Genomic DNA, 24,953 nt, shown 5'->3' with positions numbered 1-24,953 from the left:
TAACAAACGTGCTGGGTAACAAACGTGCTAGCTAACCGTTAGCACGACCGCGTTTTCACACCGGTTGAGGTGATTGTAACGTGCTCAGTTTACCATGGCTTCTAAAGCAAAGAAACAAAGACTGTCTGAGGAGAAGAAGACGGAGTCTTCGACCAAAAAGAAGGAGTCACCGACCAAAAAGAAGGAGTCTCCGGCCAAAACGAAGGAGTCTCCGGCCAAAACGAAGGAGTCTCCGACCAAAAAGACTCCTGCAGAACTAAGGTGACCGAAAGTTTAAAAAAAAAAGAATACAAGAAACTGCCTCCCTGCAGCACGAGGAGACACGACCCTAGTGTGAATGCTAATGTACGCAAATCTTTTGTTTGAAATGTAAACCGTAACACATTATGAATGCAGGTGTGACATGTGAGTGAGGTGGAGTTTCTGTACACCATTAAATGTCTGCATGAACCACACCACGCTGGATGAGCGGTCGCCATTGATAAGGACCGATGCAAAGTCCTTTGATGTAGTTGTCTTGTAACATGCCGCTATAGAGTCGGGTCAGAAGCGTTCAGAGACTCTGCTGTTGTCTAGTACCGTCCGTTAACTACATCAAGTGGGCCAATATCTAATCTAAGATCAACATGACCACCATCTGCCCCCCCTGCATGTTTGTAAGCTGCAGAGCGAAATACTTGGCACCGGCTCCGCTGCCTGGTGTAGCCATCCTGCACCACCTCCCAAAACAATGCATTTGCGAAGTAGTCACATGGTCGTGCATGTGCAATGTTATGTCTTTTTTCCCCCGCCGGAATCAATCTGACAATTGCATCGCTCGGCTATTTCCCCCCTATTCTAACTGAAACCCCCGCTGTTGTCATATAGTGGGGCATCTCAGCGGCCGCGATCATCAGCAAGCTCCTCACGATGTAATTGAGCTTCAAGGCAGTGAGCGGATTGAGGCGAGAGTCGGCAAGACAAAGCCAATCGCGAGCCAGAGACCGGCTGTTCTGTTTCTCTTCCCCCCCCCCCCCCCCCTCTTAGATGTGTCCAATCAGTCGGTCCCGAGGAGGAGGAGGAGCTGTGGGGTTTTTTCAGGGTAAAATCGATCTTCCCGCACGCTGAGCTGAAATTCTTAAGTTTTTGAATGCTTAGCTCTTTCTGAGCCGGTTTTTAGGTTACTCAACAGGTCGGTCAGTATCGAGCTGACACACACAGAGAGAGACACCATGTCTTCTTCAAGGTAAGAACACGTTGATATAGGGAATTGATCTAAAGGCAGGTGTGATTGGCTGCACAAGCCCAGTAATCTTCTGCCTGCATATTGACAGATGCACGTGCTATAGGAAATGATGATAAGGGTGTGGCATTTTTATTTTCCAGTGATGACAACCCATCTGCTTAATGACATCTCCCTACTCTTGTTTTTTTTTTTACAAAGACGTTCGTCCATGTTGCTTTTTTCTGCAGTGGATGTGGCATATGTCACGGCCTGTGAGACTTGCTCCATCTGGGTTTTTCCCCAGAAACGCTGACAAGACTGTGGTGACATGGAGAGAAAAAAAAACTATCATTCAGGAGTGAAAACGACACCAAGACGCATGTCCAAGTACACATTATTAACATGCTTCCAGAAACACTTGGTGCTTGTATAATGAAATCTGCAAAGACATGTGTAACCAATTGGTAGTAACTGGGACATGCTCACATGTGGCTGTTATGTGTTGACACACAGTGCGTACTGCTGTGCTGTTTTAATATTGTTTGGCATCGCAGCACTGCGATTTGCTGTGATATTCAACCCCTGTGTTCAGTTGTTTGCCCCAGCACAGAACGGACTGTACGGAGACGCACACGGCCTACAGCTGTCCCGATGTTTCCTTGCTCTGTGTGTCATAACATGGTTACATGCATGACTAACCAGGTCCTCACCGCTGCACCACAGCATTCGTATTCATTTGTCATTTTGTAGACGAGTCATGCATGTTTCCAAACCGTCTCTCTCTCAGATATGTGCTATTTCTGCTTCTCTTGTCTGTGAAAGTGGAAGGTTTTAAGTCATGTGATGGAATTCACATGGAAACAAAACTGTGTTTTATTTTGCAAATGAACGGTTCAACATAACAACCCAGCTCATTCAGTGAAGTGACCTAACATGAAATTTGAAATTTTCCTCTCTACACTGTGCTGGAGGAAGACTGTCTGCTCTTCTATAAAGATAGTAAAAAATACTAATGTGACATACAAGTAAAGGAAGAAGATAATCTAGTAGAGCTTTTTAGTTTTAACGCTTCGTCTTTTGTGTTTCAGCCCTAATTCCCTCTTTGGGATGGGAAACCCCTTACTGGACATCATTGCTGTTGTGGACAAAGACTTCTTGGACAAGTAAGTTCAAATCATTTATAATACATTTTGTTGTCACCTAAAGATAGCGCTGTCATCTTGTCCATGATTCCTCATGAATTATAAAGGCAAAGAAATACTAACACATATTTGGATTCTCTTTTATTTCGATGTTGAGCTCTTTTTATCAAATACAAGTCCATCTTTTTGCTGCTGTAAAATCTCCGTGAAGCACGGTCACAATCAGATCAAGTGAAATACAGATGTTTGCTGTCGGTGAACTCCAGTGAAAGGCTGACCGTTATAGAACGAGGTATTCTGATGTAATTTGGTCAATAGAGATACGAGTTAAGGCGTATATAAGAGAGCAGAGCACAGGAAACGGCGAAGCTGACCGATCACCATCAGCAGAGCTGTGTCTCCTACAGATGTAGTGCTTACACACAGCCTGAAGTGCATCATTTACATTAGTGAGTTGATGCGCATCGGTCTGTTCTAGCTAGTGAAACAATCAATGCCACTCCCTGCTGTTTCATGATTACTAATTATCATCCATCAATGGAGATAAATCACGTTGGCTAAGCCTTAAAAGAAGTTAGCAGAGCACAAAAAAACACTGACTCAACAATTCACCTTTTTTATTTGCAGTCATAATTAAGAGAATTTATTTACTTACATAGTTATTGATTAATTAACTGTGTATTCTTTGAAATAGTGGGCTTCATCAGCGGAAACGTACACAGGCAGAGCAGCACTTTTCTGGTTTGTCCGAGCTCCGTCACTCTTCGTTGACCAGGGCAAAGGGCTCCTTTGGGTTCCAGCCCAGAGTCCACTCTCAAACCTCTTGCATAAACTCCAGGATTAGAGCTAAACCAACCAAGCACAGTTCTAATTCAGTCACATAGAGTAAAGCAGGACTAAAGCTGCACCGTAATCCCTCACCTACCTTTGTGCTTCGAGGAAACTGCTCTCTTTTTACTTCGTTGACCAACATATTGATTTGGACCGAGGTAGTAACAAAAGCACTTTCAAAGACGTCTGTCTATGAATTATTGATTATATTAATCACATTTTCCAAAGGAGGGATAAACCCATTTGGCAGCACCACCATTGTGTCTGACGTGCTTATCCACATAAACATAACCGAGACGGTTGTTGTGTGTGAGGTTTTTATTCTAAACCACTTTTCTGGAGTGTGTGAAATGAACCAGCAGGGTTTGATGTAGTGTACGTTTCAGATGACTTGAAGAAACTAATGCCTCTCTTTTCTCCTTTAATGATCTGCAGGTACTCTCTGAAACCCAATGACCAGATCCTGGCGGAGGACAAACACAAAGCACTGTTCGTAACTCCCGTGTTGCAACATTTCTAGGCTGTGGTTTTTAGTCGGTGCAGGGAGTAAAACAAATAGGTCTGCATTCATACAGTTTGTTCCTCTCTGTTCTGGAGCAGAGCGGTCACAACAGGCGCACACCAGAAATCACCACCATTGACCTCCGTATCTCTGTAGACGGCCAATGGCAGAGCAGCAGATTCAGGACGGAGGCAGTGTGAGCCAATAGCACACCGGGACTCTTCTCCTCCCAGTCCCTCTGAGACGAGCAAACATTTAACAGCAGATAAGAGTGTATAACCGTGTGTGGGGGTCAGACAGATGTATTCTGACTCTCCACAGTTAATAAGACAGTCACCTCTCTATATATGAGTTATTTATATCAGGGAAGATTTGTAATCATGATTCCCAACTTCAGAGTCGGCAATGTTTAGGCTGGCTTAATAACGGCTTGGTCACTTGTTATGTGTCCAAACAAGTTCTACCGGTCGACTGTGTTGTTTCTACTTGAACCATTCTGGCCGTAATTGTTTTAGTGCTGTGGGGTCGGGTGCTGACTTGTTGGAGATTTAGATATTTGACTGAAGAAAACAGTGAATTAGAGATGCTTTAGCCCCCAAAACACTAATTCACTTACTTGCTGAGTTATATGAGAGGATTGACACCACTCTCATGTCTGTCTGTTTAATATGACGCTACAGCCAGGAGCTTAGCTTAGCATGACGTTTAGGAACAGCTAGCTTAGGTCTGTCTGACGTTTAAAAAGCATCACCTACTAGCACCTGTAAAGCTCACTAGTGGCATTGAATCTTCTCCTATAAATATGAATGATGTGAGTTACATGTTTTGTTTCTGCGTGTAGATTTGAGGAGCTAGTGAAGAAGTTCAAAGTTGAGTACCACGCTGGAGGAGCCACACAGAACTCCGTAAAGATTGCTCAGGTCAGTCCTGCACCTACAAACTCACTCACACACATCAATCAGTTAATCAGCTGATGCTGATCGGAGCTGTTGTCGCTGTCTGTAGTGGATGATCCAAGAACCCCGTAGTGTGGGCACCTTCTTTGGCTGCATTGGTAAAGACAAGTTTGGAGATATCCTGAAGCAGAAGGCGAAGGACGCCCACATCGACGCCCACTACTTCGAGCAAGATGAGGAGCCCACAGGGACATGTGCTGCATGCATCACCGGAGACAACAGGTGGGTATTTATTATAATAAGCACATGTTGATTGATTATAATCTCACCTGTCTGTAACTCTTTGTCTCTTTTTATTGTTGTCTCCTCTCAGGTCTCTGGTAGCTAACCTAGCTGCTGCTAACTGTTATAAGAAGGACAAGCATCTCGACCTGGAAGAAAACTGGAAGCTGGTGGAAAAAGCTAAAGTCTACTATATTGCTGTAAGTAATATTTACCAAATGACTATAGAGGGTGTCGTGCCTTTTTTACTTCTGATATTAAGAAAGCACAAGTGAAGCCACAGGGGAATGTCCTGACACACTGGGGCAGACTTTACTTCATGTGATTCATTAGAGTCCATCAGGATATAAAAAGCAGATCAGTCCTGACCCAATGTCACCGTTTGCTTCCAGGGTTTCTTCCTGACCGTCTCTTTGGAGTCCATCCTGAAAGTGGCGAAACACGCGTCTGAAAACAACAAGCTGTTCTGCATGAACCTCTCCGCGCCCTTCATCTGTCAGTTCTTCAAGGATAACCTCATGCAGGTTCTGCCCTACGTTGACGTGCTGTTCGGCAATGAGACAGTAAGCCAGGCTTTCACACTACGTTCTCCACATACTCTACAAGCTGTAACGTGCTTGTGGAGTGCTTTGTGTCCACCAGATGTTGATGTTTAGCACGTTTTTCTGTGCCAAACAATCTTTCATTTTTGTTCTTCAGGAGGCGGCGGCATTCGCTAAAGAGCAAGACTTCGATGTGAGTGGAGTGACGGTGTCTTTCGGCATTTGTAAATGATAAGTGCTATATTTTTCATGTTTTTCTGCCTTATATACTGACTATGTTAATGTACCATTTGTCTGTAGACCGAGGACATCAAGGAAATTGCCAAAAAAGCCCAGGCTTTGCCCAAAGTCAACACAAAGAGACAGAGGATTGTAGTGTTCACTCAAGGGAAGGATGAAACTGTTATGGGTCAAAGTAAGATTTTCTATTTTCTGTCTTTCTTTCCTTATGTTCCTTTTGTTTCTCTGTCTCTTATTGTTGGTATTGTATAATTCTTCTTCTCGTGTCTGTTCAGGTGACAAGCTCGAGACCTTCCCTGTACTGAAGATCGACCCCAAGGACATTGTCGACACGAACGGTGCAGGCGATGCCTTTGTAGGAGGTAAGATTGTCCTCTGTTTTCAGTTGATACATATGTAGCTTTCTTTGTGTTTTCTGTTAAAGTTTCTCCCCTCTGCGTTGCAGGTTTTCTGTCTGAGCTGGTCCAGGACAAACCAATGCATCAGTGCGTGAAGGCGGCACACTACGCCGCCAACGTCATCATCAGACGAGCAGGTTGCACCTTTCCAGAAAAACCCGACTTCAACTGAGGGATTCCCGGACGACTCCATCCGCCTGAAACCTCATTCTCACCCAGCCATACGCGAGTCCGACCCGTAACAAATACTATCAGCCACCCGTCCAAGTTGTTTTTCAATTCATCCGGACATCATTTCCTTCCAATTGTTAGTTGAGTTCGTCCTGACAAGTGTGCCCGTCTCCGTTCCCCCGCCGCTCATGCAGCCAAGAGCCAAGGAAAGATTTGTTTAGGTGTATGAATTACCATAAAGGGATCAGGATAACATCACAGGATGTGATCATTTTGCTTTACAAAGACGATCTAAATGAAATAATGTTTTTATGGACATTTCTTTTGCTCGTGTTGACATCTCACGAGTCTTGTTTTTTTAAGTTAATTGCACATTGGGAGGACACGTTTTACACAAACAGAGGGCTGATGAACAAAATATCAGTCAATGCGGGTTTTGGATAAATGTGCAGTAGTGATTTGTTTTAGGTACATTTTTAACAATATTCCTGATTATGAGTTTGTACTTGTTCTGATTCAATTCAACAGGCCAGTTATGAAACCAAATGTTTTTATTTGAAGTGTACACTTTTAAATTGTGTCAAAGCCTCTGCCCACTGATTCCTGTGATGACTGTTAAATGTCACCTTTACTCTGTCAACATCACGACACATGTCACGAGTTTCTGTCCTCGCGCTGGTTTTTTGGGCAGGTGCTTCTCGTCACACGTGCCTTTTTTCCTTCCTTTCTCTGGAAATGTTGCAATGTTTGCGGAGGCCTGCTGGTGTTACATGAACCTGCATCTGTCTGTACAGGGAAACTTGCAAACTAGATCAGTGAGGGGCAACTGGTGGCTTGTGGGGGTAAAAGTGGACGTACAACATATTTCAAATGCATGCAAGAAAAAAATAAATATTCAAACGTTCCGTCAGAGGAATACAGTGGGTAATGAAACTGACATTTCCTTCTATTGTTTATTTCTCTCCTGAATTAGTGGCCTATGTTCTTTGTGGTTGTATTATTATCTCTCCAACTTCAAGACCGTCTGATTTTGAGAGTTTTGTATGTTAACTTCTACAAATGGAAGATGCAAAAGAAAAGGGAACCAAATCATAACGAGTTAAATTCAGGCTCAAAGAGTTTGTGGCCTGTGCAACATTGAATACTTGAATACAACTATCCTGAATATAGATGTCGTCTAAATATTTCATGGTGGAGAAGTATGTTTTCTGAATACCACAAGAGTTGTTTTGTATTACCGTCAGTATTGTCCCACTGTTTCTTTTTATATGTTCAAATACACCAATAAGCCTTAAGGGACAATTTATTCCTGGTCTCAGTTGCACTCAAGTTGCCCGTCTTTGTGCTTGGCTGTCATGCCTACAGTTCACAAATAAAATGTACAACAATCTTTTGCATTTTATATTTAATCCCTCAAAGGCTTTTTTTTCAATTAAAGATAATTCCTTGTAAAATATCTATGATATGAACTCAAAAGATTGGATCAAACATTAAACTCTATTCTACAACTTGCCTTAAAGCTAAAGTTTCTTTAAATCAACTACAGTATATAATGTCAGGACCTACGTGTGTGTGCCTCACTCATTGAAATCTGTTCTTACACTTCACACACTTTACAGATATTGACAAAGTCACACTTGCTGTTGAAACATAACTAAGCCCGCAGGACACTCCATTCTTCAACGTTACATTGGACCTTTGAGACTAGCGTGACACAGTTGTGAAAAACAAAAGTTTAATGATACAATCGTCAACGAATCAAAAAGAACATTTGTGTATACCTGAGACAGATTCAGAAGACATTAAAACAGTTATTATCTATCTATTATGTACTATTGGTGTTGCGTCTCTCTTTTTTGTCTCAGCTTCTCCTCTTGCAACGTGATGTCCAAAGCTCTGAGCTGTCTCAAAAAGCCGTGATTGGGAAGGATGCAGCGCCGCTGTCGCACATGCTCAATAGCATCCACCACAGTTAGGCTGTGTTTCATCATCAGGTATGCCAAGACCAGAGCCGATGACCTGCTCCGACCCATCACACAGTGCACCAGCACCTTGTCTAGAACAACATGAAGTAAAGATAAATGGGTTCATTAGGAACAGAGATAAGCTTGCAGGCTTCTTCTCCGGAGAATAATCTCAATTAAAAGCTTTGATTTCCTCCGGGACTTACTCTGTGGGTGACTGAGGGCCTCGTGGATGAACTGGGTTGCAGAGCAGAAGTACTGGGAGATATTAAAGGTGGGTTTGTCATCAGCCTCCACACCAAAGTACTGGATGTCCACGTCAGTGTAGTAATCGGCACCAGTCAGGACGTTATTCCACTTTCCCTCTGCTGCATTAAGGACATGTGTGATACCCAGATCCCTCAGGCCAGGCCGCTCCAGAGCTGTTTTCCTGTTTCCGTGTGACACACACACTCATTCTGAAGCTGTCTTTAGAAGCACAAAGCCATCTCAGAGTGTGTTTACTCACTCATCCCCGATGTAGACGTTGGGCCAGACCTGGTTGACATGTGCATACTGAGCCCCGGTGCTGGTCCACAACAGCTGCTCCAGGTCTAATGTTCCCGGTGTTATGTAGTCACTGTCTGGGTCCACCTGCACCGCTGTGTACGGGTTCCTGCCTCTGGACTTCACCACACAGGAGGACATAGCTCACCTCTGCTGCCCAGAAACACACACACACACACACACACACACATCCCTGAACTTAATCAAAAGCAAAATGTCTGCACATTGTCATCTGCTCCCCAAGCTGTGAAGATATCAACTCTTAAACACCAGGGATATTTTTATATACTGTCTGAGAGCTGCAACCATCTGTCCATTAATCGATTAGTATAACTACAGAAAATAAATCTATTTATACAACTAATAAATGTTTTAAGCAGTAATGGCAAAAATGCCGTTATTCCTGCTTCTAAAATGTAAACACCTGCGTTGGTTTTCTTTTTGACATTAAACTGGTGTTTCTCAGTCGGACAAAACAAGACACTATGAGAAATCCAGGACAAACTAATGCTGGCTATGATTATTTCAGGTGTGTGTTGTACTCATGATATTATCTGTTCAAAGATAAAAGTACACTGATGGCTTATTAAAGTACTATGGCAGAGAGAAAGTGCTTACCTCTTTCTTATAACTGTTTAAAGCTTTAAATCCGTTCCTTAGCAGGATCGTAGACCAGCACCTCAACTTTTCCTCAATGGAGATGTGTTATCTGTTGTGTGTGTGTGTGTGTGTGTGTGTGTGTGTGTGTGTGTGTGTGTGTGTGTGTGTGTGTGTGTGTGTGTGTGTGTGAGCGTGTGTGCGTGGGTCTCAACAGAGACCTCCCTCTACAATAAACTTGAAGGCTGAACTACAGATCTGGAATGGTAACTGCTCCCTCTGCTCTGTGTTGAAGATGATATTTTTAGGCCGCTGGGCTACAACACCTGACCTCAACAACGTCACACACACACACACACACACACACACACACACACACACACACACACACAGGCCCTTTCTCATAGCCTTCATAATATGATCTGAGTCCTCTAATGTGACAGTGATTATTTTCCGTTAGCCTGTATGGTGAATAGAAACACTGAATCATGAGAAACAATGAAAGCAAAAATAAGTTTAGTAAGAGTGGCATGTTGCTTTATCACCATTGACCAGGAATGTCAATAACGTGTGGCAGGTGTGAGGAGAGTTATTTCTGGAGACATAAAACTGAAAGCGCTCAGTTGTTATATTCTACTGATTGATGTGGAGGCAGAGATAATAAATGAGACGTCTTCTTGTGGCAGATGACACAGAGATGGCATTTCCATTTGTCAGACTTGATTGGTGTTGCATAAAATGTGGATTCAAATGAAACAGGTGGCTGACAAGGGTGGAAGGGCATGCCCCGTCATGATGTGTCAGCGTGGTCCTCCTCTGTGATCTGCATGCTCTGTGGACTCAGGCTCAGCTCCAACTGCCTCAGCTGCTCCACAAATCTCGGTTCAGACGCACAGCGATGATGGCCCTCCGCCAACGACTGGCCCTGGCACATCACCAGGTATGGATCCCAAAGAGACATACTGGCATACACACACACACACGTAAAAAGCACATACTAGGTGTTAACTTCTCACAATGACCTTCTCTTAAAAACCTTGATGCATGCAATCATCTTCAGTGGTAAAGCAAGAGAGAACACACTGAGCAAACACACTTTAAAGATCCCCAAACTAACCTATTTCCACCCTGAATCGTCCAACTTACCTCACTTCAAGGCAGCGCAAACTCTTCTCCTCCTGGGCTCGCTCATATTTCGCCATAAACACTCACATCTTCATGTGACTGTTTCCTTTTATAACTCTGTAACCATACACTCAGCAGTGGCAAAACATCCTGCAGAATGCAGCAGTTCATGCACTTTAAAACATGTTTAGTCCATTTTGACGAAATGTCTGTAGTCTCATTGTTATGGACAACAACCCTGCTTAGTTTCCATGACCACATACTGTTATGTAATACAACACTGCTCTGTATGTTGCAGAGTAACGCCTGCGACTCCGAAGAAATATGATCACGGCCGTGAATAACATTCACCACTGACGTGTTAACTTTGGCAGCATGTGTTGTGTTTACATCATAGGCTACTGAGATATTTAGCATGAATCAAACATGAAAGTTATGCTCGTTGCATTGCGTAACAAGAAGAAAAAATAAAAGGCACATTTGGCCTTGGGTATACAGTACTTACGGATAAGTAAGTGTAGGTTCAGCACTCTCTTTGCTCCTTTAGATGACTGTAAAGTACAACAGTGACCGTTAACATAATGTCAGCTTCAGGGTGAAAGAAATCTTCAAGCCACATTTCTTTTGTCATCAGTTTGAATTCATTTAAAACTCAATAATTGTCATTATTCGTTATTGCAATCTTTTTTTCAGTCGTATTATATTATCCCGCTTTGATTCATCATCAGTTTAAAATATGTCACATTTTTAGTTATTGTATTTATATGCACCTTGGTTGTAATGAGTCCACATTGAAATCCATTTAGACAGCTGAGGTTATTTGTTATCTTTTTGCGAAAATGTAATTCTAATAACTGATAGTTTTTTTCAGATTGGTAAGGCAATAGGTGATACAATCGTGGTTTAATTAAAATAATTAGTGAGCTTTTGATCAGAGAAGACATGTTCAATTATTTGGCAAAAACAAAAAAATACTCCCTTATTGAGCAAACTGTAATGTTTTGTTAAAAATGTTGCAATGTGCATAGTTTAAAACATATTTAAAAACAATGTTTTCCACTCATTTTATATCCATCCAGCCAGAACATTTCAATGAAATATCATAAAATGTTTTAATGGATATTCACAACAACTTGAGTCATAAAGGCGTATTTACAAAGCTTGGGTATTGAACATGCCAGACAACAATGAGGTAACATTTGAGAACAGTTTGAATACGGAAACAAACCTCTGAGAAATATGCCGCTTAAATATTTACAGTATTTCACAAAACCGTTGCTGCTGTTCTCAGAAGTTAAACTCGTGCATGAAAAGAAGACAACCGTAGAAATAAATGACCGATATTGTCCGTACTTTTTGGAGACAGGTCTCACATTAGGCCTCTCTCTCGCTCTCTTTCCATGTCTAAACAATTGAAAGAGTTTAGTGGAGGTGATTGTCAGATGTCAGAGAAGAGGACACAGCCGCCGTTTGAGTGTCAGCTGTTCATCCAGCTTGAGGAGGAGCGACAGGAAATTCCGGTTGGGATAAATGGCTCGTTTTTGGACCACATGCCTCAGAGCATCTCTGAGGGGGAGGCGCAGCCGCAACATGAAGTAAGCCAGCACCAAAGTGGCCGATCGGCTCATGCCCATGATGCAATGCACCAACACTTTCCCTGTAGAGCAGGATGGAGAATGAGAGAGGAAATAGAACAGCTACATTATAAACGTGTGGGTGTCACATTCATATACTGTACCGTCTTTGCTCTTCAGGGCTTTATGTATGAAGTCAGCCGCAGGTTTTAAGTACTGACTGAGATCAAAATGGTCGGAATCCTCCGCTGGGATGCCAAAGTAAACGCAGGTGTCCCCGTAAAAACTCTGGTCACCGATGCTGCCCTGCTTGTAGTGCGCAGCATTCAGGACATGAGTGATGCCAAGTTTGGGTAATTTTTTTCTATTCTGTGCAACGGCCCTGGAACACACACAAAAAAAGAGACGAACCAGGGGAATAAAGAGGAAACGTGTCAATGAATGGTGTTAAGATGCAGTTACACAGGTTCAGCACTTTAACAAGCTAACAAAAATGACCAATTTCTCACTTGTAGAACTCATGACGGTTTCTGCAACAGCCTCTATAAACACAAGACACTCACACATTTCCTATGTACAGGTTGGGCCAGACTTCATCCACTGGCGTGAGCTCCAGTGTGCAGGAATCCAAGATGAGCTCCAGTTCTTTAATAAGCACCAGGTCTTGGTTGCTCCCTGACATTTTCCCCGGACACGGAGAGCTCCTCCAACAAACTGTGTCCACCGTCCCTCCACTACCAGAGTCTGCAGCTCAGTGACGGACGAGAGCAGGTGGTTGTTTGAATGCCGCTTGCCTCTAAAATTAGCTCCCTGTGTTCGATGAGTTCCCTCTGACTGGATGTGGAATTATTTACTGTTGCATTGCTTAGTCTGTTCACTGATGCCAAAGGAAAAGACAGGGACTCTCTCTGTGTGGCCACTGAGGTCACATCACGGACAAGGGAGGGGAGGGGTGGACACAATTGAGCTGTTTAGTGTATACATGGTACAAATGGAGACAGTCTTGCATGGTGCGAATGAGGACATTGCCTTCGGCAGACTAAGGGAGGACTAGTCTATGGATTTATTACAGGGTTGCTCGTCGCTTTGTTTTAGTTAGCCTCATTCGACCCGTCGCCCTGCAGTCTTCGGTCCAGGGCTATAAGCTGTCGCAGGAAGCCTCTGTTTGGGAAGATCCAGCGTTTCTGTTGCACACAGCGTGTAGAGGACAGAAGACTGAGCTGGTGATGAATCATCAGGTAGGCTAGGACCAACGCAGCCGAGCGACTCACACCCACAGCACAGTGCACAAACACCTTCCCTGGACGGCACGAAAGAGACAAAACAAAGACAGTGAAGATGCAGGTAACCCCACAGTAATACTGAAAAAAAACATGTGCAGCTTACGGCACCTCCTGATGCCAAAGCCTGGTGGATGAACTCAGCAGCAGGGTGGAAAAAAGGTGAAAGGTCAAATGTTGGCAGGTCGTTGGCTGGGACGCCGTAGTATCTCACCGTGGTTCCATAAAAGTCGTCACTGCCCTTACAGCACAGCTTTCCATGCGCTGCGTTCAGCACGTGAGTGATGCCCAGCTGCCAGAGCCCCAGCTTGTCGTGAGACATAGACCTGACACAAATACCACACTTGACGCGCAATCCAGATGCGTATTGATCAACCTAAATGAGGCTCAGGATACTCACATGTCCCCCAGATACAGGTTGGGCCACACCTCATCTCCGTGGCGACAGGAGCGGGGAGCTGAATGCAAAACCTCCTCCAGCTCCTGGAGAGACGGGGTCGTCCACGTCCCCTTTGAGTCCTCTGTCGCACATGTGCACTTTTCCTCCTCTTCTGGGTCTGTGTTGCTGACGGTTCTCTGCTCAGAGTCTCGTGCGTCACATGTCACCCCAGAGAACAGTTGCGTGTCTGTCATTTCCAAGTGTCCAGGGTGTTACAACCACCGTTATTTCCCCGCTGCTGTCTGTTGCCTTTGCTTTGGCTGCCGCAGCCTCAGACTGTCATAGACAGGTGGTGCAGTTTGGCACAGACTCACAGTCAAACGCGTAGACACGTGGTTGTAATTAAAGTACTAATTTGAAAACCACTGCTTGTGTTTGTGCAGTCAAATTCAAACCAATTAGTCCACGAAAAACACCTTCTTTTTTTTTTTTTAAATGCAGAGAAACACATAACTTGGGAACAGATCCGAGTTTTACCCAAACATGGCCAGCAGGTGTCAGTGTGCTTTCAGTAGCCCCGCATGTGCCTACCAGCTCTTCTTTACTGGTGTTGTTTATGATGGTCTCTTCCTGTTTGGTGTTTCTTAGTTGTCAGAAGCATGCTGGCGATGAAATACCCCAGAGAGACAGCTCATCTACCCCCTCTGCCAGCACAGTGACAGTGGATCGATGGTAAGAGAGGCGACTATCATCTTTTAAAGTTAGTTTGAAACCACTACATGTACTTCCTGTGACTTGTTTGTTCTCATGTGTGCCTTTGCTTTTTGTTGATATATTGAAAGTAGTGTTTAAACTTTTCCACAACAACATAGAGATGTGACGGAATCGCTTAGTCTCATGATGAAATATAGCAATCTGACGTGTCTTTGTGGCGCTGTGGTCAACAGACTATGAGCCCTTTGTCAAATTGTCTCTCACACACACACACACACACACACACACACTGAAGGTCTTTCTCTCTCACAGCTGTGTGTCACTGCTCACTGGCTCACACTTTAAGCCAGCTAAACAAGCTGACATGGCACTTATGAATCCCCAAGTAAAGCCACGGGCGGAGAAGCTGCAGGATGTTGCCAGTAAAATCTAAATGCCAGTTAAAAATAACTTATTTCTCTGTGAAGGAACACAGCAGCAGCTACCCAGGTGAGTTACTTTAGGTTTCAGACTTAAGTATTTAATATTGATCAGCGGATTATTTGAATTTGACTGCTCTGTTTGGATCCCTCGCGCGCAGTCAGCCACTGTATGATCTGCATTATGGAGGGTATACAATGACTTAAGTTGGTGTGATGATCTTTGGGAGGTTACTGAGAAAGATCTCTTTTCCTGCTGCTTTTGAAACGGTGTGTTGCAATCAATAATGTGACGTCATAGTATGTGTTAATTCAACACGGTGACACTCCCTAGAAAATATGAGTAATGTGGAAACACCAGGAGAAACGTTCATTGATACTGGTCAAACGCATTCAAGTGAGCTACAGTAAAAGTGTTTCACTCCTATGTAAGACTAGAATCAAATGTTTCAGATGTTTGACGATATTTCAGCTGATTTTCTTTTTGTCTTGTGTCGCAAAACTGACTGAATCAAGCTGAAGCAGTGAATCACTTTAGTAGATTAACAGATCATTGTTGAAGTCGTTTTTTTCATTTGATGGTTCAAGCTTTTGAAATATGAGGATTGTGGCTGCAAATAACAATTATTTTCTTTATCGATAAATCCGCTCACTTTTTTTTTTTTTTTTTTTCAAATATTTAAACCCCAGAATTGATATTTTGGGATTTTTGTTTGGACAAAAAAAAAAATGCAGCTTTGGGATGTGAATTTACCACGAGACCAAACAAATAATCGTTTTATATTTAATAATCAGTAGTTGCAGCCCTAATATTTGAGTAGTTTCCAGATCCATTAAGTCATCACAGAGGAGACCTAGTCTGTAATTTTCACACAATTACTGTAACTGTTTAGATAACCAGCTGTAAAAACACTGACTCCTTTATGATATCTCATCATAGTAGTATTCTTTGATAAGTACAGCACCTCCCTATAAACCAAGGGGCTGTCTCGTGTATTACTGATAACTGAAAGCTGCTTACTTGGATGATTTTAAGTCTGTATCTGCTGTACAGTCAGCATGTAGACTATCGCTCACGTTCAACAGTTGCGAGTCGTGTTGGAGACCTTTGGAGCAGTCGGGAGGACAGGGTGACCAGAACTGTGCTGAGCTTATCAGAGGGTCAAAGGGCAAAAACGAGGAAAGAGAGTGTTTGATTAGTACCTTTAGTCTGTCTGTGGGAGAGGAACTCTGTCTGTTTTGTGGATGGTTCGTGACTCTCTGCTTTTTTTAATAGTATTATTATTATGAAATATCACTGATGGAACAGAGAGGATGTTCACACTCAGGGTGGGTTGAATTCCTGTCAGTTTGTCTTGGTTTGAGCCTGCTTTATGTGGATCAGGGTGTCATACTTATACTGAAAGCCACTGCTCTGCAGTTCACAGACCTGAACACAGATGCCGGGTCAGTCAAGTCAAATAAGTGCTCAAACAAGCAAGGTTGAACAAGAGATGCTTGTGCTTGAAAAATCACTAAAATGATTAATTGATTATCAGAATTGCAGATAACTTTCAACTAATCCTTTCGTCTCTAATATATTGCAGATTTTATAACTTTTGGACTGTTGGATGAAGACATAATTTTGGGCTTTTTTATAAAACAAGACATTTGAAGATGTCATCTTGGTCTCTGGAAAAATGTGATTGATTTTATATTCTCTTGACTTTTAATAGATCAGACAAAGAATTGATTAATTGAGTCGTGGCCCTAACTCATTGATTCAAAGGGTAAATCGTTGTGATCAAAAGAATGCACATTGAATAGAAATGTAAATTACTTTCGGACCGTTTTTTCATCCAAACAGCAAACTGGCAGTGGAGAAAGAAGTGGTGCTCCTTCATCAGATTGATTTATCTTCTTCGAGCCCTACATGACTTAACACTGTATATGTCTGTTCCCTGCAGTGGCATGGCAACATCAGAGGACAGCGTGAGCTCCTGGAGCTGTAAGCAGGTGGCCCGGTGGCTGCAGGACCAAGGTTTCGGGGAGTATGTGGAGCTATTGTGCGACCAGCACCGCCTGGACGGCCCCAGCCTGCTGGCTCTGACTGAGGCCGACCTGCGCGGGCCCCCGCTGGGCCTCTCCGTGCTTGGCGACATCAAGAGGCTGATCATAGCCCTCTGTCGGCTCCAGAGACAGAACCAGACCCAGCTGGAGGAGCTGGGTCTCCGGCCCACAGACGGTCTCCCCGCCGGGCTCCCGCTGGGGGCCACAGGGGGCGAGTGGAGCTGTGACGGAGCCGACAGGCGGTACAACGGAGGTAATCGCTTGAGTAACGGGACTGAGCTGAGGTTGAGGAACGGCGACAGATCTGGATACGATTCTGTGTGTCACGCACACTCCAACGGGAGGTATCGGCAGCACCTGGCTGGCAGATTGGACCCAGAGGTGTGGAAGACAATCATCAGTTCCATATATGTCTTTTTTGTGTTTGGATTCACTTCTTTTGTCATGGTCATCGTGCATGAGCGTGTCCCGGACATGAGGACGTACCCACCGCTGCCTGATATATTTCTGGACAGGTATATTTGCATGTTGAACAGACTCCGTAGTTCATTTACACTCGTACTCTCCTGCACTCATATCTAATCTGCCCACTGATGCACGTGTTTTTGTACTCTTGACAGTGTTCCCAGAATCCCTTGGGCTTTTGCAATGGCTGAAGCCTGTGGCCTCATCCTGTGTTACATGTGTCTGCTGGTCCTGCTCCTCCACAAACACAGGTAGTCCAACCGTTCCAGCTATTCCCGTCGCTGATGCACTCGGCACACATCACCGCTAAAATACATGGACCATGTGAATGCATGCAGGTTAAGAAGTGCCGTGCAAGGAATGCTTTGTGACTGTTTGTCTCTATTTCAGGTCCATCATCTTCAGACGGTTGTGCTCTTTGATGGGAACTGTGTTCTTGCTTCGTTGTTGCACCATGTTTGTCACCTCGCTCTCTGTTCCTGGGCAGCACCTGAAGTGTTCCAGCAAGGTGGGAAGCACTCGTGAGAATATTTGCTAGTTTCCCAGTAAATTCTTGTTGCTGTTGGCAATGTGACAGTTTATTCTTGACTCGGCGTTCCCACTGTGATAACTGATGAGCAGCTGCCTGTGGGATTCAGAGCGTGACTGATGCCTGTTGTTTTTTTGTTCCTCAGACGTACGGTGATTCCTGGGGAAAGATCCAGAGGGCGCTGCTGATCTGGAGTGGAGGTGGGATGACGCTGACTGGCGTCCAAACGTGTGGAGACTACATGTTCAGTGGACACACTGTTGTCATCACATTGCTCAACTTTTTTGTGACTGAATGTGAGTGTAAACTCTTTTGTTCACCTTCAAAATGTTTGACTTTAGAGTATTTCAGTTCAATTAAATTCAATTTTATTTGCAAAGCCCAATATCACAAATTTGCCTCAGAGGGCTTTACAGTTTGTACGACATCCTCTGTCTTTTCTGATTGTCAACTAATCCCATGAAGATCAAAACAAATAATGTTTTAGTGTTTCTCTCACTACTTTCTGACTTCCTTCTTTTGTCCGTGACTCTCAGATACAAGCCCATTGGTTCTGTATTGGAAGGATGCTTTCAAAATTGGTCACGCATTTTTTTTCTAAAAAGGCTCAGTAATTTAAAAACAGCTGGGCAATGTAGTGTTTAGTAAGCATTTGTCAAACAGGAGTAAATAGTGTGTTTATTGGGGACTATTTTCAGAATAAAGGTACATTTACAGTTGCACAGTGATCGACTCAAAATAGACATGATGTTCATTATAATGCAGGAACATGTCACCCAGTGCAACATCGGGCTCACTGATGTGTTGTTAATAGGTTTTGGGCGACACAAAGGAATAAGCTTTGAATACCCTGGGTATTATTATTATATGATATTATATTTAGTGAGTAAATTGTGCGTTTGTTGGGGACTACTTTCAGCCATGGATCACTACGCATTTGCTGTGTAAGTCAGTATTTACAGCAGCAGGATGGTGTAGATGAGATTGTTTCAACATAACTTACAGTGCTTGTGTTCAGCTTCCATGTTCATGCGACATCAAGCTTTTGCTGATTTGGGTATTTTCTGACGATAAGAAAAATGTAAACATCTCTATATTTATCCTTTAATGATTAATTTCAATTGCAGACACTCCACGAACCTGGAATATGATTCACACCATCTCCTGGGTGCTAAACCTGTTTGGGATTTTCTTCATCCTGGCGGCTCACGAGCACTACTCCATCGACGTGTTCATCGCCTTCTACATCACCACTCGCCTCTTCCTCTACTACCACACATTAGCCAACACTCGGGCCTTCCAGCAGAGCCGGAGGGCGCGCATTTGGTTCCCCATGTTCTCCTTCTTTGAGTGCAACGTGAACGGACCTGTCCCCAACCAGTATCACTGGCCCTTCAACAAACCTGCCTTCATGAAAACTCTGATTGGATAGACTCAGCTGCAATGTACATGGACTGTAATACTAACGGCTGAATGAGAAACTATACTTGAGATGCTGCTTCTTATCTTTGGATGGTTCTAAGTTTATTATGTGGGAGTTTTTTTTCCCCTTATTTGTATAAATGGGATGATTTTTTTTTTGTTGTTAACTAATTCCAAAAGTTAGATGATAAGAATGAAACCTCTCTCATCTATGAGTGAGATGAGAAAGTGAATAAGTGTCCTACCATCAGGCACAAGAAATGGGGTTTCTTATGGGGCCCAGGTACAGATAATCGTCTTGTAGATTTCTTTGCCTTTGATTAATTATAATAATTTCCGTTGTTCATGTTCCACTTTGGAGATGTTTAAGTTTCCCTGGTTTGGGTTGTTAGTCTCCCTCAACATCTGCAGTAGAAAACTGATCAGGCTTCACAGCTGTAATGAAGTTTGATACTGTAGTTTTGCTGCAAAGAGATTCAACACCTGTTGAGTAACTACTCACAAAAGAGGCGGTTGTTTCTTTTGATGTGCAACAGGAAAAACTCTTCCTGTTCTCTGCTGAAAGAGCTCTGTTTTATTCACTGTTTTTCTTTCATTTGCACTTTATAAACTGAACTCTACAGCTTTGTTGTTTGATAATGTCACCACTGGGATAGTGTAGCTCACTAAATTTACTCAACCAAATATCAAACATTTATTGTAATGTTCACTTTTGTCAATCAGTCCTTAGTATAATTGTTTTTACCCTAATTTGATGCTGCTTTTTTATTTTAACTAATCGTTAATTATAAAATGAGTAAAGAAATGTATAGAGATGGATTTTGTTGAAGCTTTGTTGTCCACAGTTTTCCTCTGTTGCACAGTATAAAGTGGCTTTTTGGATAACAAAAGTTCCAAAGTATATTGTTTACTACGGCATGGTTGATCCAAACTAAATCTTTTTAATAATAGTTTACAATGCGAGGCTTTATTTGCAATGCAAGTGATCTATCTCTGCCTTTTGGCTCAGCAATAAAAGTTTACAGATAAGTTTACAGACAGTTTTTATATTTGAGACTGTTTCCTTGGTTGCTTTTTCAATAATGTAATTCTTTTTGCATTTGTTGAATAAAATCAATTAAAAATATTATTAGACAAATCCAGGTTTTTTTCTGTAAAACTCAACACAGTATCTATGTGTGAAAGTGATTCAGTGAGGTGTGCCCTTAATATCAATATTACCTACATCCTTCTCTTACCCACCTTAAAACAAATAGTTGATAACTGTCACATTGCTATTCAAATATTATCACTAACGATATGCAGGCGTGTACACCTAAGTATAAAGCCTCCATTAGAGAGTTCTCACTCAGATCAGCTTCCTGTTGACCGGCTCACACATCACATCTGAGGATGGTACGTAATTTACGCCTTACAATTAGGGAAGCTATGAAAACGTATTGTTCATTTCAGGTTTTGTGGTTTAACTTTTTTAGGTAAATATTGATAGATATATTTACGGCCAATAATTCATTCAAATTGGAGTGCACAGTTGACCTTTAAATTCCTGCAGGATTCAATTTTAATCCCACTGGTAAAGGATAAATCAGCAAGTAAAGTCAGATATGATACATTACCAAATGTCAATGGTGATTACTCTTCACATAATGATTACACTGAAGATACGGTACAAATAATTTAAGTGGTCTAAAATACTTTTTCTTCTTTTTTTTACAACTCCATCTTGTGCAGATGTAAAATGACTAAATGACCAATCTATTTTTTTTAGACATAATGTGTTTTGCATTCAAATTTATACATAGAAGTGTCTTTGTATAATTCTGAATAATTTGTAACGGTGGCAAATCCCTTAGATATATATGCAAATAGCTACTATCCTAAAAGCTACTGACTCATCAAGCATTTATTTTCCCTTTTAGGGTTTTTACATAAAAACTCTTTCACATAAAATGATTGGCTGTTTGTTTGACCACTGAGAGACAAAAGAGGCATAAACAAAAGCTACTAATTTATTTTCAATTTTTAGGAGATTTTAAAAGGATGACAAATAAGTGCATACATGCACTGCAGAGCCTATAAAACAGGTACCATGTTTACAGATGTCTTTTATTTCACTCTCTCAGGCTTCTCTCCAGGTTTTTGTTTGTCTGCTGGGACTGGTTGTCCTTTGCCACTCTCAATGCTTCTTCCAGCTGTTGGAGATGAAAGATCCTAATAACCCTCCAAAAGGTGTGTCGACATGATAACATTTGAAAGTGACACAATACAACAGCAGTGGGGCAGCACCTAGTCCTTCTTCATCTACTGTATGTCTATCAGTGGAAAGCATCAACCAGCTGTTGTGTGTTTGCTCAACACCTGTCAACTGACTCAAAACGTATCATAAAAACCACACCTGTGTACTTATTGATTCACACACAATAAGTCACTACACAACTTCATCAGAGCCTGATAAGTGGCTGAACAGCTCCTATTAACTGCGTTTTTTCTTTCTTTACATGTAGGTTGTGTGGACAAGGACGGAAAGCTGCATGATTTTAGCTCTAAGTGGGACAGCATGAGTGACTGCATGACGTGCTCTTGTTCAACCGATGGCATGGGCTGCTGTAGCATGTAAGATTTGCATGCTTTGATTTCATACATTACAGCTTTTATTTTCAAGCAATCCTCTATAAGGGACTGTACAGAAATGATTGGGGCAGAGAGAAGGGGCTAAACCTTATGTCCATGATATGTCTATTATTCTTAAACCAACACTTGTCACACATGATAACAAATGAAAGATGTGTGTATATTATGTGTTCCACCAAACTGGCATATTGGTCCCATGAGCTGCTAGTTGATTGTCATATGCAGAGGACGGCAATCAGTTGTTAGTTGCCCTCTGCAAGTGCACCTTTCTGAGACATTTCTTGCAAAGAAAGTCTGAAATATAACTTAACTTTGTAGTAAAAAAGAAGACACAATCCCCTGCTCTCAAACAGAAAAACGTCTCCCCTAGTAAATTGTGTACTGTCCCTAATTTGTGCAAAACCATTTTAAGAAGACAGTAAGAAGTAAGTAAGAAGGGGTAATATTCTGTCCTTTTTGTCCCTCAAGGGTCCCATCCGCAATAGCTGTTCCTGATGAATGCGAGCGGGTTGTAAATAAGGAGACCTGCTCTGCCAAGGTGATGTTGAAGTCAGACAAGACAAAAGAGTGTAACCCAATGTGAACTCACCCCAAATTTACCTCTACATGTTTGGGGAAAACAAGTCCAAACTTGTCAGCGGCCTTTTTTATGATTCATATCAACTATTTAAGGGTGTGTACATAAACCCTAAATCACAATTTAACACAGACGAATCAATCTTTGTCTTGCTTGTCATGTTTTGAAGATTTTTGACAATAAAGATACAACCTAAAAACCAGCATGACTCTGTTTCTTCTTGCCTGCTTTATGTCTCTGTAACAGCACCTCCAGCAGGTGTCATTTTCGGCATGTAATTGAATAAAACCACCACTGTGTGACAGCAGAGCCCAGTGCTCAGAGGGTCTCTGGCACCCAAAGGTCTCTTACAGCCCAACTCTAGTGGAGCAACCGCCGCCTGTTGTCTCTGACAGAAACGGTGTGGCGGTTGTGATGTTCAGCTCCTTCTCCAACTCTCATCTCTGTGGATTCACATCTGTCCAGAGCGTCGCTTCCTCTGTCATCTTGGCATCACAGACACTCCGTCAGCGAACCCACCACGTGAGTGCTTTATTTTTGACAGATAGTAATGATCTATAACGCACAATAATGATCTTTGTCAGTGTCTTTTTTTTTAGTTAATCAGTTATAAAATCAATGCAACAGTATGTTGTTAAAGCTACAGTCCGCTTGCAGCTTTTTGTCCACAGATATGCATGTACACTGTATTCCTGCAAATGTTTTTGAATGATGCATTGAAACAATAGCATCCTACAGAAAAAGAAATTCTGAGAACATGCATCCAATCAGTTCAGCAGGTAAACTGAAAAAGAAAAACATACATATAATATATGTTAATGCATTCATGTTTACTGTACCTTGTGGAAAGCCCGTCTCCTGACAGCATTCATAATGATAACGTCTTGGGAGGTATCACCCACTGTTCCTGGCACATAATGAGGCTCGGGTCATCATTTCAGGTGGGGAACACAACATCGTCTGTTATCCTGCTCCTCCACTCGCAGGAAGCAAGAAAATTGCTTCTGAATAGTTTCATCACCTGGGTGTGTTGGGTATGACTGCAAAATGAAGCTGTAATAAAAAGGGAAATATGTTTTTGAGAAATCTTTTAAGATACACATATTATATGAATTTTGCACAGTGACAATAGTATGCTATAATATTTAGAGGTTAGGCATTCTCTTTGATTTCCTGTGCTTTCTATTTTCCCACATATTTATTTATAGTATAATTGTCTAATTCATGACAAGCGAATCCTCTTATCACACCCTCCAGGATTGCTCAAATTGTATCTACAGTACAGACCTTGAAATTAGGTGACGAAGTTTCCAAATCTAAAAGGAAACTTGAAATGCAATGGTGCAGTCACAAAAAGACCATCTTAACACACTGTATTGCTACAGAGAATATTTAATGGATTGCCATGCAGTGTGACAAAATGCTTTCTCGAGAAACTACCACAAAGACAAAATTATTGATGACAATTTAGGTTCGTAAATGAAAATGCATTAGTGCACAGCACGACTGCTCTCAGAAAAATACAGAAGATAGAATCGATGTGAGCCTGGTTCAAGACAAAATGACAGTCAGCCAGGCTCTCTTCACTGTCAGAGGCACTGTCATTATTTTCTTTGAGATGGAGGACACTTTGCTGAGGCGGAAAAGAAGAATATGATGGACAGAGCAGAGCGGCGCCAGGTCATGGTGTTCCTTGTCCTGCAGAGATTGTGCTTCGGAAAGGGGACAATAATGATAACACAGCTACTTGCTGGATGTGCCTTCCCGTGTCACATCATTGCAGCTGCAACATGTTCAGGTTCATAATTGCCTACTGATGGGACAGTTCTCTTTTTTTCTCCTGCTGGTGTTCATGATTCCTCCGCTCTGTTGCAGCTGTTTTGTTACATCTGGTTACTGGTGACATTGCACTTGCCTTTCCACCATGAACAAAGGGTGATCAATGCTGTACCACCCTGCCTGCAGCTCATTCAACACACTGACAGAGTTGGTTAGTAATGATGCAGTGTGAAGTGACTGATAGCTAAGTGTGTGTGTGCCGGTAATGGAAAATGACAGGCTCCTTTTCTTCGTGATGCTGGTTTTCACAGCACATGGCAGAGGTTTCAGGGGAGAGAGCTGGAATCCATTTTTAGGATTCTGACAATGTCATGCCCTTTCACTCTGTGACATACTACATCACTTATTGTGGACTTGAAAAATAGAAGTCTCTGCTCCAACGTATGCATAGTAATTTTATTGTCATTAAGCTATTATGCTCAGACTTGAAACCTGACTGGAGGGTTCATTTGTGGGAGGAGAGCTGACAAGTCTGAGATCTTACGATCGGTAAAGAAGAGAAAGAGAGTGATTGTTAAGACCAAGGACTGGAACTACTCTGTGCAACTGCAGTAGTACAAAATACTAAAACTAAAGCGAAAAAATGACCTTTTGTACATGACAATCACATTTGGCAAATTATAAACTGTGTAAAC

The 24,953-nt window shown here is 42.4% G+C and overlaps 6 protein-coding genes across 7 annotated transcripts; 3 read left to right on the top strand and 3 right to left on the bottom strand.

Moving 5' to 3' along the window:
- The first annotated feature begins 9 nt into the window (after nt 1-9).
- Nucleotides 10-7,598, top strand: LOC306703214 (adenosine kinase-like). Its single transcript, XM_079169105.1, has 11 exons — nt 10-261; nt 2,293-2,367; nt 3,613-3,666; nt 4,521-4,599; nt 4,685-4,857; nt 4,949-5,057; nt 5,250-5,420; nt 5,557-5,592; nt 5,700-5,814; nt 5,915-6,001; nt 6,085-7,598. Exons 1-11 carry the CDS (start codon nt 95-97, stop codon nt 6,207-6,209), a joined length of 1,191 nt encoding a protein of 396 aa, XP_079025231.1. The 5' UTR covers nt 10-94; the 3' UTR covers nt 6,210-7,598.
- LOC306703215 (dual specificity phosphatase 29) lies at nt 6,326-9,550 on the bottom strand. The gene is made up of 4 exons (XM_079169106.1): nt 9,337-9,550; nt 8,681-8,868; nt 8,379-8,602; nt 6,326-8,264 (listed from the first exon to the last, which is right to left on the bottom strand). The coding sequence occupies exons 2-4, from the start codon at nt 8,857-8,859 to the stop codon at nt 8,041-8,043; spliced, it is 627 nt and encodes a 208-aa protein (XP_079025232.1). The 5' UTR covers nt 8,860-8,868; nt 9,337-9,550; the 3' UTR covers nt 6,326-8,040.
- Nucleotides 9,551-11,551: 2,001 nt separating this feature from the next.
- LOC306702995 (dual specificity protein phosphatase 13A-like) lies at nt 11,552-13,084 on the bottom strand. Its single transcript, XM_079168788.1, has 3 exons — nt 12,578-13,084; nt 12,179-12,396; nt 11,552-12,097 (listed from the first exon to the last, which is right to left on the bottom strand). The coding sequence occupies exons 1-3, from the start codon at nt 12,694-12,696 to the stop codon at nt 11,886-11,888; spliced, it is 549 nt and encodes a 182-aa protein (XP_079024914.1). The 5' UTR covers nt 12,697-13,084; the 3' UTR covers nt 11,552-11,885.
- A 7-nt stretch (nt 13,085-13,091) lies between these two features.
- Nucleotides 13,092-13,970, bottom strand: LOC306702994 (dual specificity protein phosphatase 13A-like). Its single transcript, XM_079168787.1, has 3 exons — nt 13,695-13,970; nt 13,406-13,620; nt 13,092-13,314 (listed from the first exon to the last, which is right to left on the bottom strand). The coding sequence occupies exons 1-3, from the start codon at nt 13,925-13,927 to the stop codon at nt 13,106-13,108; spliced, it is 657 nt and encodes a 218-aa protein (XP_079024913.1). The 5' UTR covers nt 13,928-13,970; the 3' UTR covers nt 13,092-13,105.
- A 347-nt stretch (nt 13,971-14,317) lies between these two features.
- On the top strand, nt 14,318-20,388 carry LOC306703494 (sphingomyelin synthase-related protein 1-like). Of its 2 annotated transcripts, none has more exons than XM_079169474.1 (6): nt 14,318-14,405; nt 16,753-17,370; nt 17,476-17,571; nt 17,711-17,828; nt 17,995-18,145; nt 18,977-20,388. In XM_079169474.1, exons 2-6 carry the CDS (start codon nt 16,757-16,759, stop codon nt 19,279-19,281), a joined length of 1,284 nt encoding a protein of 427 aa, XP_079025600.1. In that variant the 5' UTR covers nt 14,318-14,405; nt 16,753-16,756; the 3' UTR covers nt 19,282-20,388. The 2 variants fall into 2 exon arrangements, with proteins under 2 accessions (XP_079025600.1, XP_079025599.1); XM_079169473.1 differs by lacking the exon at nt 14,318-14,405 and adding an exon at nt 14,796-14,876.
- Nucleotides 20,389-20,610: 222 nt separating this feature from the next.
- LOC306703368 (beta-microseminoprotein-like) lies at nt 20,611-22,681 on the top strand. Its single transcript, XM_079169318.1, has 4 exons — nt 20,611-20,666; nt 21,395-21,500; nt 21,776-21,884; nt 22,371-22,681. Exons 1-4 carry the CDS (start codon nt 20,664-20,666, stop codon nt 22,483-22,485), a joined length of 333 nt encoding a protein of 110 aa, XP_079025444.1. The 5' UTR covers nt 20,611-20,663; the 3' UTR covers nt 22,486-22,681.
- Nucleotides 22,682-24,953: the final 2,272 nt, after the last annotated feature.

Source organism: Pholis gunnellus (assembly GCF_910591455.1).
Source record: "Pholis gunnellus genome assembly, chromosome: 11".
Taxonomy (NCBI): domain Eukaryota; kingdom Metazoa; phylum Chordata; class Actinopteri; order Perciformes; family Pholidae; genus Pholis; species Pholis gunnellus.
This window is presented reverse-complemented; position numbering and strand designations above follow the sequence as displayed.

What these genes read in the sequence shown, in the direction of transcription:
- LOC306703494 (XM_079169473.1), top strand. Translation starts at nt 14,821, where the DNA reads ATGCCAGTTAAAAATAACTTATTTCTCTGTGAAGGAACACAGCAGCAG. An exon ending in CTGCTCCTCCACAAACACAG is followed by an intron (nt 17,572 to 17,710) that starts GTAGTCCAACCG and finishes TCTCTATTTCAG; the next exon opens with GTCCATCATCTTCAGACGGT. An exon ending in ACCTGAAGTGTTCCAGCAAG is followed by an intron (nt 17,829 to 17,994) that starts GTGGGAAGCACT and finishes TTTGTTCCTCAG; the next exon opens with ACGTACGGTGATTCCTGGGG.
- LOC306702995 (XM_079168788.1), bottom strand. Translation starts at nt 12,696, where the DNA reads ATGTCAGGGAGCAACCAAGACCTGGTGCTTATTAAAGAACTGGAGCTC. An exon ending in AACCTGTACATAGGAAATGT is followed by an intron (nt 12,397 to 12,577) that starts GTGAGTGTCTTG and finishes TGTGTGTTCCAG; the next exon opens with GGCCGTTGCACAGAATAGAA. An exon ending in AGCCCTGAAGAGCAAAGACG is followed by an intron (nt 12,098 to 12,178) that starts GTACAGTATATG and finishes CCTGCTCTACAG; the next exon opens with GGAAAGTGTTGGTGCATTGC.
- LOC306703215 (XM_079169106.1), bottom strand. Translation starts at nt 8,859, where the DNA reads ATGTCCTCCTGTGTGGTGAAGTCCAGAGGCAGGAACCCGTACACAGCG. An exon ending in AACGTCTACATCGGGGATGA is followed by an intron (nt 8,603 to 8,680) that starts GTGAGTAAACAC and finishes ACACGGAAACAG; the next exon opens with GAAAACAGCTCTGGAGCGGC. An exon ending in GGCCCTCAGTCACCCACAGA is followed by an intron (nt 8,265 to 8,378) that starts GTAAGTCCCGGA and finishes ATGTTGTTCTAG; the next exon opens with ACAAGGTGCTGGTGCACTGT.
- LOC306703214 (XM_079169105.1), top strand. Translation starts at nt 95, where the DNA reads ATGGCTTCTAAAGCAAAGAAACAAAGACTGTCTGAGGAGAAGAAGACG. An exon ending in ACTCCGTAAAGATTGCTCAG is followed by an intron (nt 4,600 to 4,684) that starts GTCAGTCCTGCA and finishes CGCTGTCTGTAG; the next exon opens with TGGATGATCCAAGAACCCCG. An exon ending in AGGCGATGCCTTTGTAGGAG is followed by an intron (nt 6,002 to 6,084) that starts GTAAGATTGTCC and finishes TCTGCGTTGCAG; the next exon opens with GTTTTCTGTCTGAGCTGGTC.
- LOC306703368 (XM_079169318.1), top strand. An exon ending in TCCTAATAACCCTCCAAAAG is followed by an intron (nt 21,501 to 21,775) that starts GTGTGTCGACAT and finishes CTTTACATGTAG; the next exon opens with GTTGTGTGGACAAGGACGGA. An exon ending in GGCATGGGCTGCTGTAGCAT is followed by an intron (nt 21,885 to 22,370) that starts GTAAGATTTGCA and finishes TTGTCCCTCAAG; the next exon opens with GGTCCCATCCGCAATAGCTG.
- LOC306702994 (XM_079168787.1), bottom strand. Translation starts at nt 13,927, where the DNA reads ATGACAGACACGCAACTGTTCTCTGGGGTGACATGTGACGCACGAGAC. An exon ending in AACCTGTATCTGGGGGACAT is followed by an intron (nt 13,621 to 13,694) that starts GTGAGTATCCTG and finishes TATTTGTGTCAG; the next exon opens with GTCTATGTCTCACGACAAGC. An exon ending in CCAGGCTTTGGCATCAGGAG is followed by an intron (nt 13,315 to 13,405) that starts GTGCCGTAAGCT and finishes CGTGCCGTCCAG; the next exon opens with GGAAGGTGTTTGTGCACTGT.